The sequence below is a fragment of the Myotis daubentonii genome, chromosome 9, assembly GCF_963259705.1.
Source record: "Myotis daubentonii chromosome 9, mMyoDau2.1, whole genome shotgun sequence".
Classification (NCBI taxonomy): Eukaryota; Metazoa; Chordata; class Mammalia; order Chiroptera; family Vespertilionidae; genus Myotis; species Myotis daubentonii.
In genome coordinates, this window is record NC_081848.1 from 45,481,523 (window position 1) to 45,492,795 (window position 11,273).

An 11,273-nucleotide genomic window follows, 5' to 3' on the forward strand; every position below is an offset into this window, starting at 1 on the left:
ATTTCAGCCTTATAGATGTATTGACTCTTGCTTTTTCTACTAAAATATTATATGTCCATATATGTTATATGAATTTGAAAAGAATGTGAATTGTGCATTGATTGGGTGAAAGGGTCTTTAGTTGTCAGGTGGAACTGGTTGACAATGTTGGTCATATCTTCTACATCATGATGATTTTCTTATTTACATTTTTGCTTTTTATTTTCTCTTTTCCTTAAGTCTCTTTAACCTTTCTTATAATACTGATTTGGTGGTGATTATCTCCTTGAGCTTTTTCTTATCTAGGAATTTCTTTATGTCTCCTTCAATTTTAAATAATAGCCTTTCTAATAATAATAATAATAATAATAAGTAATAGCCTTGCTGGGTAAAATACTCTAGGTTGTAGGTCTTTGCTTTCCATCACTTTGAATATTTCATGCCACTCCCTTCTGGCCTGCAAAGTTTCAGTTGAGCAATTAGTTGGGATTCTTAGGGATCCCCCTTATAGATAACTAACTGCTTTTCTTGTGCCACTTTTCAGATTCATTTTCTTGGTATTTTTTATTTCTCACAGGGTATTTTTTATGCTTTGTATCTCCTATTTATGTTTCCTCTCTCTTTGTTGAAGTTCTCAGTCAGGTAATCTATTCTTTCCCTAAGTTCATTGAGCATCCTTATAACCAGTGTTTAGAATTCTGCATTTAGTAGATTGCTTGCCTCCATTTTGTTTAGTTATTTTTGTGAAATTTTGTCCTGATCTTTCATCTGGGACATGTTTCTTTGTCTCCTCATTCGGCTGCCTTCCTATGTTTATTTCTATGTGTTTGGTATATCTGCCACATCTCCCAACATTGGCAGAGTGGCCTTAGATAGCAGGCTTCCCTTGGGGCCCAGTGGTGCAGTTTCTGTGTTCATCTGAACCAGGTTCTCTAGGGGTGTCTAATGTTTGGGTTGTGCATGCGTTCTTGTTGTAGTTGAGCCTTGATTGCCGTTGGCACATCAGTGTGTGGGACTGTCCCTCAAGCTGAGTTGGGGTCCCATTTCATAATCTACACCTGTGGGTGTGGTACCAGCCAGTTTCATTTTTCCCTCCTACCAGTCCTGTGGTGACTTTTTAAAAAATATGTGTTTGTTGATTTTAGAAAGAGGATGTAAGAAGGAGAAACCTGTGATGAGAAACAATGTCAGATGAATGAAAGCAGTTAACAAAATGTAATAAAGTGTTTAGACCCTGAAACGCAGTAAATATTGTAGTGTTTAGGATAGCGACCAAATGGATATTGGTAACATGGACGAAGGTGTATAAAAGAGGAGGTAATTTGTTGGTTGAAAAGTAAGTTTCATAGTAAATATCCTAAGTTACTGGTTCCTGTGGCTTCTTTACTAGGCATTATATTAACCTGCATTTAAGAGACAAAACTGAGTAAAAATAATGACTTGGAAATAAATTATAGATATATGTGTGTTGGATTTAAGGGTGTGGATAAGGTCAATTATAGAGAGTGGGTGAAAAAAAGAAGAGAAATTTGAGAAACACCTACATTGATACATTTGTTTCCTAGTACACTCAGCAAAAGCCATGTGAATTTTTAAGGAATACTATAACTACTCATCTTTGTTTCAAACAAATTATGACAAAATGCCTGGCAAATAATAGTACAACACTTTATATTTGTGTTGAATAAATGAGCAAACCATGAATTATTCAAATCATTTCATGAGGAGTCTTATGAACATGGGGAAAATATCAGGGGCCTCATATTTTTCTCATTAATATGTCTCATCTCCAAGTACTGGAAACTCAAGCTGTGCTGCCACAAGGGTCAAAGTTGTTTCTATATTTTAGGAAAACACACAACTACACATGAATATTTTGAAATGATTGACCTGGGTATTTTCTTTACTATTTTGCTCTCACATTACGACCATCTCTATTCTCACCAGATCAGGGGGTGGAGAAGGGAGATGTGTTGAAGTTTTGTTAGTGAAAGAGCTTATTACTTCATGACTTATAGTGTCTCTTTCCTCCTTAGGATGTGAAAGGCATTATGGAAAGGTATGTATGGGAGACCAGCGATGGTCTTTTTGTGCTGTAAAAAGTATTTAAAGACATTAAATATACCTGGTGATTAAAAAGAATAAAATATTGCTCAGGGCAGAAACATTTGGATATAGTTTTATCTTAAATTTCTATTCATATATGGCTTGTGTATTCTATACCTATTTACAATGAACCAGATTTTATGTAGGCAATTTACTTGAGGGGAGTTGCAAAGTTTGGGTTAGTACCAGTTAAACATAAGATGTTGCAGTATCAGACCCATCTGACTTCATACATTCTATGCATTCAGCATGCCTGTATCTAACTCAGATTTTCACATGTAACAGGTGATGTATTGACCGTGGGAATGTCATGACTTCTTTACTTCCTAAGCACTCAGAATTTGAGACAACTCCTTTATATTTAAATTTCTGCTCTACGAATAGAAGATATGGTTCTCTTTATTTTCCAAAAGCCGACTTGAATATCAAGGAATATTTTGACCCTGGGAAAAACAATTGATCCATCTTGGTCATGTACTTTTGAAATCCGAATGGAAGAGCAGCATCTTTGTGTCTAAATTTGAACACCTACTTGGCTGCATTAATCTATTCCAAACACATGAATTTCAGACCGATAGTAATATAGCATTTATATCTTCATTTCTAAGTGTCATATTTTTTCCCAGAGAACCAGAAATTTCAGATGTAGTTTTGGAGGCCTCCCTACTGGTCAGTGTAATTTAAAGGTCTTGGTTCTTCCCAGACAGTATTCCCACACTTGATATATCTCAAACATAAGGAACCACATTCTGCATCCTCGCATTCTTGTCATATTGCTGGGAATCTACATCCATGTCACGACTTTTCCTTTTACTAATTTATTTCAAGGTACCAAATTTTGCATTTTAAAGAAATTCACTATGGCACATAATTTCATATAACTTTTAGGAGTTAGAAAGGGAGAGGATAGTTATCACTGTGAAAGGAATAAACTGCTTCTGAGAGGTCAGCGCCTTTCCAAGGGCAGACAGCAGTCAACTGGGAAAATGGATTGAGCACATTTCTTCTGGTGCCAAGGTCAGAAGTCTTCTCTCTCAGGAGTCCATGAATGGGGGCTCAAGTACTCCTTGGGGTGAGTAGATAAAATTAGTGGTTTTGGAGAGACAAAAATTCAGAGGTGTGTGGATCTATTTTGTTGTCTCTAGGAGTAAGACCTTCACTCTGAAGAAGCCAAAAACTCTCTCCAAGAAACAAAGGAGAGTGTTTCAAGCTCCTGACCTGAGAGGGATGCTACAAGTGTTTAATGGTGAGGAATGCTAGAGCAATGGGTGGCTGTGAGATTTTTGTTATGGTTGGAGTTAAAGTACAGGTTTTGGGTGTAGTTGGAGGAGAAAAAAGAAGACAAATACATGCTGGTTATAAGAGCATATTCAATGGGGAGTGGTCAATTGTCGTGTTCACCCCTATTCCATGTACTAACTTACATAGACCACAGTCTTTCCTAGATTAGGAGAGAAAATAGATGTTGATGCAGAATATTTTGCCTATATTTGATTTGCCTATATTTGGATTTTTTTCTAATTTCAGAACTGACAGGTGTGCGACGCTACTGGGGTAAGGAGAAATCACAATATTACAAAGTCACCTTGTCCTCATCTTCTTTTAGAATTTTGCATTTTCTGCTAGGTCTCTAGTATAACGACCCAGGTTTTCCCTGCCAACATCCACATATGTGTTATATTTTTCAGTGAATAATGCTCCTCAAGAACCAAACCAAATCCTTCCCATTTCCCATTCATTTTATTCTCAAGACTCTCCTACAATGTCGCAAATAAAGGTACATCCTATTCCTCACCAACCCTGTAATTTTTCTACAGTACACGTGACCCTGGATCCTCCCACGAATAAATCAAATATTGTCATTTCTGCGGATCGGAGACAAGTGAGACCTTCCCGTTTTTCTTGTTTTTTTGGAGGTGATAATATGGATTTTGGTGTCCTGGGATCACCTTCTATCACATCAGGGAAGCATTACTGGGAGGTGGATGTGTCACAGAAACGTGCCTGGATTATGGGGGTATATGGAGAAAATTACCGTGACTCCATTATAATGGATTTTATAAAACTAGTTAACAATAGTCAGCCTATTTGCTCTAGATTTAAACCTAAATATGGCTACTGGGTTATAGGGCTACAGAACCATTCTGAATATAAGGCTTTTGTGGATTCTGCCTCCTCTGACTCCACGACATTAACCTTGTACCTGAGTGTTCCTCCCCGTCGTGTTGGGGTTTTCCTAGACTATGATGCTGGCACTGTCTCATTTTTTAATGTCACTAACCATGGGTTTCTCATCTATAAATTCTCTTCATGTTCCTTTTCTCAGAAAATGTTTCCATATTTCAATCCTATGAAATGCTCTGCCCCCATGACACTGTGTTCTCAAGGCTCTTAAACCTCTTACACCTTCACCCACTTCTCTGGAATGCCTCTTGCCATGGGTGCATCTAATGAGCTGAGCGCACCTGCACTGTTCTCACTATCTTTTCCGGGCTTTTTTTTTTTTTTTTTCTTTTCCCATTTGAACACCCTTCATTAATCAATAGGGTGTACAATTTGCCTCGTGCCATATTTTTCCCAAAATATTATTTGCATTCATAGACAATCCTAATTCATCAGTCTTATCATCTCAAGGAAAATGACTAATGCCTCATAAAAAAAAGACATGTATGGAGGTAACATCTCCACCAAGTTCTACAATCTCATGTCCTCTGCCACTGACTGAGAAGAAGAAGGAAAGCTTTTCAACAACTTTTACTGAAGACTTGAATAGAAGTCATTCACTTCAGACTGAATCCTCAGAGGCCTGTCTGTCTATTTACCCATGATGTTTGTTATTCATCAAGGAGTGAAGAAGAAAATATTAAATATGGGTTTTTAATTGATTTCTTAGAGAGAGAGGAAGGGAGAGGTAGAGAGAGATAGAAACATTAATGAGAGAAAAACATTAAAGGGCTGCCTCCTGCATGTTGCCTACTGGGGATTGACCTTGTGTCCAGGAAATGTGCCCTGACTGGGAATGGCACCAGCAGCCTCTTGGTGCACAAGTCAATGCTCAACCACTGAGCAACATCAGCCAGGCAATAAGAAAATATCATAAATAATATGTACTAAGTGTGTAAGTTCTGTGTCCTCATTTCTGAGTTCATGTCCAATTTCTCCAAATATGCACAGTGAATTTTGAATAAAATACCTGAATGTCAATTTGTTTTCTTTAAAAAATCCTGGTAATAAAACCATACCATAGTTCGTAGCACTGTGAGAAGAAGAATGTCATTAAGTATATAACATGTAAGTGTCTCAACTGAATAAATATTTTCTCCATTAATTACTGAAAAATCTAAACAGTGTCAGTGTGTCATGAAACAGGTTTTGCTTTCAGGGGCACAAGGGTAGTTTTTACCAAAGTCTCATGTTTCAGATCCCAGATATCTCTGTGCTGCTGTCTAGAGTACTCCAGCTCTGCCAGTGTTAGACAAGACTGTGTGTATGAGTGAAAATTTTATTATAAGTCTGGTGTTACTGCACATTAGCCTTGATCAAACAATCTAAATTATACACGATTCGGTTTCACATTTATAAAATAATATGTAATTTACCTGATGTATTATTGTGAAAATTAAACCATAGAATATTTTCAATAATTTCTTTCATGGCTAGCACATAATTAGTCATCAAGTATACTGTTGATTCATTTTTGTTTGCCTCTGTGACTGAAATAAATGATTTTAAGAATACATATTAGTTTTCTTTCAACTTTACTATTTTTGCTTTGATTTAAGAAATAAAAATAACTTGATGAAAGAATTGTGAAATCTAATGAACAAAATAATCTGATGAACAAAATGGAACCAGAAACAAGGAACAGACTGGGCAGTATATGAGATGAGGTGGGTTAGGGGTGACTGGATAAAGAAGGTAAAGGTGTTAGCTAAAGAACAGATATGCATACCTCATGGACATGGACAATAGACTTGTGAAGACCAAGGGAGGGGGGTTGGGGAGAAGGTTAATGTGGGAAATAGGAGGTTACAGGGGGATGTCTATCTGCAACAATGTCAATGTTAAAAAATTTTAATAAAAAAGTTACTATTCACAGAAATGATTTAAGTACAATTGTGGGATTTCTTAACGGTGTTTTGTTGCCCAGTTCAGCCTTACTTTTGCAGTGAGGTTCAAGTTTTCAAGAACAAGAGAAAAGCCAGTTCTCCAAAGAGATAGGTGCATGATTTCAGCAATGAATATTCACACCATGCTCTTGTCTTTTGGAATTTTTATTCCCAAATCTGTCCTCAAAGAAGTCAAAGTTAAAATAATACATTAATGAATTAACTAATCAATTAAATGGGTTCTCTTGTCAATTATTATCTTCTCATCTCTGCATGGCCACAGAGATATCTAAATTTCTCTCTTTAGATTATCTTTGATGTAACAAGGGATTGCAAGGTGGACATTACAGTGTGTGTGTGTGTGTGTGTGTGTGTGTGTGTGTTTGTGTGTGTGAAATTGATCTAAATTTTCCCTTTGATTTCTGCCTTCCTTACTCTCTGTTGCTATGATGCCTGGGGCGATGATTTACTAGCAATATTCCTCAATTATTGACAAATCAATTCCTAGAGTTTTCAGTTATTGGAATTCTGGTCCTCCGATTCAGAATGAAGTCCCTAATTAGAAAGAAAAAAGACCTGAATGTTTAGATACCACACTTTTCATGTCTTTGACACCACTGTCAAGACTGCTTAAGATCTGCCTCTGGTAAACACACACACACTCACACACACACAGACACACAGACACACACACACACCAGGCATACTTTTTTTAAAAATTGTTTTCTCCTTATTGGCCTCACTCTCCAGTGGGCTAACAGACTAGGGCAGTCCCCAGAACTGAAAACAAGCCTGTTCTTCCTCCCCTCCCCGCAGTCAAAGGGCGGGGAGTTGAATCTGCAGTGAATGTTCATGCAGGCCTTGGTGGGATCTCAGTCCAGTCTTCTGCAATACAGACAATTTCTTGCTCATGATTAAGTAGTATATGCAGATTTACAGGTTTTTAGGTTCAATGTATCTTATGCCATAAGAAACAGCCAGATTTTTTGTCAAGTGTTTGTCCCACTTTCCATTCTCACAGTGGATAAAAGAGAACAGGCCCTGGCTTGTGTGACTCAGTGGATAGAGCGTCGGCCTAAGGACTGAAGGGTACCGGTTTCGATTCCTGTCAAGGGCATGTACCTTGGTTGCGGGCACATTCCCAGTTGGGGGTGTGCAAGAGGCAGCTGATGGATGTTTCTCTCTCATCGATGTTTCTAACTCTCTGTCCCTCTCCCTTCCTCTCTTTAAAAAATCAATAAAATATATTAAAATCTATATATATAAAATAAATATACATAAAATATATATATATATTATTGATTTTTTACAGAGAGGAAGGGAGAGGGACAGAGAGTTAGAAACATAGATGAGAGAGAAACATCCATCAGCTGCCTCCTGCACACCCCCTACTGGGGATGTGTCCACAACCAAGGTACATGCCCTTGACTGGAATCGAACCCCGGACCCTTGAGTCCACAGGCTGACGCTCTATTCACTGAGCCAAACCGGTTAGGGCAATAAAATATATTTTTTAAAAAAAGAGAACAGGATGATTTGGGGTGTGGTGGTAAATGCAGAGATATACAGTAGAGTAATTTTTGGTGAGGTCTACATTAATCTACAAAACATGTTGAGAGTTGAAGGGGAGTGGAGGGCTGAACACATGCAGTGTTTTTATGTGGAGTGCACATGGACAGGGTAGGATGTGTGCCTCCCACAATCCCATCCTATTTAATAATAGACAGACATGGTAATTAACCATACCTCCGCTATGCTTCCCATTGGCTAATCAGGGTGATATGCAAATTAACTGCCAACAAAGATGGCGGCCAGCAGCCATGCAGCTGAAGCGAACAGGAGGCTTGCTTACTCCAGTGATGAAGGAAGCCAAGGTTCCCGGCCTGCCATGGCCCGCTCAGAGCTCTGAAAGCAACAGTTTCAATTATAGAAGCTAAACAAACCCAGATACCTGCTTTCAGCCAGCTGGCCTTGGAACTGGAGCCGCAAGAAAATTTCAATTATAGAAGGTAAATAAATCCCAGAATAAAAAAAGAAAAAGAAAAAGAAAGGAGAGACTGGGAGCTTCAGTTGTAGGCTTGACCCTCCTGAAAACAGCCCTCAGCCCCTCACCCAGACTGGCCAGGCACCCCAGTGGGGACCCCCACCCTAAAGGGGGTGTGGTCAGCCTGAAAACAGCCATTAGCCACTGATCCAGGCTGGCCAGGCACCCCAGTGGGAACCCCCACCCTGAAGGGGGTGTGGGCAGCCTGAAAACAGCCATCAGCCCCTCACCCAGGCTGGCCAGGCACCCAAGCGGGACCCTCACCCTGATCCGGGACACCATTCAGGGCAAATCAGCCGGCCCCCACCTGTGTATCCTATATAGTCAAAGGGTAATATGCAAACTGACCCTAAAAGCAGAAAGACTGGAAATGACTGGTCACTATGACACACACTGACCACCAGGGGGCAGACGCTCAATGCAGGAGCTGACTACTGGTGGTCAGTAAGCTCCCACATGGAGAAACTCTGTTCAGCCACAAGTCAGGCTGATGGCTGCCAGTACAGCGGTGGTGGTAGGAGCCTCTCCTGTGTCCTCAGCAGCCCTAAGCATGTTCGACTGCAGCTTAGGTCTGCTCCCCGCTGGCAAGTGGACATCCCCCGAGGGCTGCCAGGCTGACAGAGAGATGTCTGATTGCCAGCTTAGGCCCAATCCCCTGGGGAGCAGGCCTAAGACAGCAGGTGGTCATCCCCCGAGGGGTCCCAGACTGCGAGAGGGCACAGGCCGGGCTGAGGGACACCCCCCCCCCCCCGAGTGCACAAATTTTTGTGCACCGGACCTCTAGTATTCATCATATTACCCTTCCTCCCTTTGAATCTCTGATCTGAGCCCACATCCTAAGACCCAGAGAACTAATGTGTTCCCTCCAGACCCTGTGTGAGATGTTTTATGAGGTGCAGAGCTTGGAATGAGAAGAACAACATCCTTTTGTTAATAAGGGGAATGGAAGCTAGCTATTTATCAGATTTCACCTTTTAGCTCCCAAGAAATCCCTTTCTTTCAAAACTGAAACCACTACATATGGTATGCATTTTTAAGTAGGTTGAGGGAGGACTGCTTAGAGCTGTAAACCCTGGGACTAATCGATAATTTGAATATAACAGCTACTAGTGGGGCCTAATGTCTTTGAGGTTGTCTGTGAAGAGATTATAAAAATATTAATCAGGAAAATGTTTGAGGAAGTCAGAAGCCCAAGAGAGGCTGGGAGGGCTGGGGGAGTGGTGCTGGTCTCCTGGGAACTTCCTCTGAGACATTAAATTTAATGTGGAGAGATACTAGTGAGGAAAACAGAACTTGCCAGGCCTATAGGAAACCAGAATGACCCATGCTCCTTCTCCCATCACTTAAACTCCATCTCCAGAGCTAAGCACGGTGCTGTGGTCCACATCCCAGCAAATTATGTTCCGAGGCCCAGGGAATGATACATTCTTCTCTGGGCTCTGTGTTCCCTTTAGTCCCTACATCTCCTGTTGGAGAAGTTCTCTGACTTTGGATCTATGATTTTTAACTGTTTCTGGACTGAAAATAGCACAGGGCACAGGCAGTAATGTGGTTAGAGTGTGATGGTGTAGATAACAAACAGACATTGAGGTAGGTATCTGAATACATCTTAGGAACAAAACAGAATGTGAGAATTGTTGGTTAAAATTTTTCAAAGGAGTTTACATAAATGCTAACAATATCATTTCAATTGATTGATTGATTTTTCTTATGTGATTTTATTGATTTTTAGAGAGAAAGTAAGAGAGGGGTATAGAGACAGAAACATTGATGAGAGAAAAACAATAATGTTTTCCTTACACACCCCCTACTGGGGATTAAGCCCACAACCCAGGCATGTGCCCTGGACTGGAATCAAACTGCTGACCTCCTGGTTCCTTGGTGGATGCTCAACCACTGAGCCACACTAGAAAGGCTTGATTTATGACCACAGTAATTATGTTGACAGCAACACCAACAATAGAATAGAAACATGATTATTGTCAGCATGTTCAATGTAATTAAAATTGTGTCCATAGCAGTATAACTGTATGTCTTTCTATTTAAATATCATTCCCCATATACCAATATTTTGTAACAATCTGACACAGAAAGAAGGTCCCTTCCTACCTTCATAAATCTAATTGTTTTGGGGTGCAGGTCTGGATGAAGAGGAATACTCAATTATAGTATTACTAGGAGCCCTGGTCATGAAATTCATGCATAGGGGTGGGTCCCTCAGCCCGACCTGCACCTTCTCCAATCTGGGAGCCCTCAGGGGACCCTTCTCCCATCCCAGAATTTCTGTCTGTCTTTGCAATCATATGAGCGAATTGTCTGAGACCCCAACCCAGTTTGGTTTGGTGCTCACAGAATAATAGAGGTCTTTTTTTTTTCCTTTGGTACATGGGTGGAGATTTCCTAGAAGTTGTAGGATATCTTCTTTTTTTTAAAAAAAAAAATATATATTTTATTGATTTTTTACAGAGAGGAAGGAAGAGGGATAGAGAGTTAGAAACATCGATGAGAGAGAAACATCCAATCAGCTGCCTCCTGCATACCTCCTACTGGGGATGTTCCTGTAACCAAGGTATATGCTCCTGACCAGTACTGAACCTGGGACCTTTCAGTCCACAGGTCGACACTCTATCAATTGACCCAAACCGGTCAGGGCAGGATATCTTCCTTTTAATTTTTTCTCAACACTCTGAGTTTACTTATGTCTCTCACCTTTGCTTTCCCTCCATCCCCCACCCGCAACAGTGACTTGTTCCATGCTCACTTTGCTCTAGTGTCTAGACCAGTGATGGCGAACCTTACACGTGTCAGAGGTGACACGGGAACTCATTTTTTGGTTGATTTTTCTTTGTTAAATGGCATTTAAATATATAAAATAAATACCAAAAATATAAATATTTGTTTTCCTATGGTTGCAAATATCAAAAAATTTCCATATGTGACATGGCACCAGAGTTAAGTTAGGGTTTTTCAAAATGCTGACATGCCGAGCTCAAAAGGTTTGCCATCACTGGTCTAGACAGTGGTTCTCAACCTTC

General features: G+C 40.1%; 2 protein-coding genes across 17 annotated transcripts in view; both read left to right on the top strand.

Annotated features, from left to right (window-relative positions):
* Window positions 1-5,347, top strand: part of LOC132240892 (tripartite motif-containing protein 5-like) — a 138,969-nt gene extending 133,622 nt beyond the window's left edge. For 14 of the 16 annotated variants that reach the window (XM_059708711.1, XM_059708710.1, XM_059708713.1 and 11 more), the window contains 4 exons: window positions 2,016-2,038; window positions 3,231-3,331; window positions 3,613-3,639; window positions 3,903-5,347. In XM_059708711.1, coding sequence (XP_059564694.1) covers window positions 2,016-2,038; window positions 3,231-3,331; window positions 3,613-3,639; window positions 3,903-4,480 — 729 coding nt within the window. In that variant the 3' untranslated portion in view covers window positions 4,481-5,347. The remainder of the gene's footprint in view (window positions 1-2,015; window positions 2,039-3,230; window positions 3,332-3,612; window positions 3,640-3,902) is intronic. The other 2 variants (XM_059708716.1, XM_059708715.1) reach the window with 2 other exon arrangements.
* Window positions 1-6,149, top strand: part of LOC132240895 (tripartite motif-containing protein 5-like) — a 138,174-nt gene extending 132,025 nt beyond the window's left edge. Inside the window, 1 exon segment of the mRNA XM_059708730.1 lies at window positions 5,455-6,149. The gene's annotated coding sequence lies outside the window, so the exon portion shown is untranslated.
* The last annotated feature ends 5,124 nt before the right edge of the window (window positions 6,150-11,273 follow it).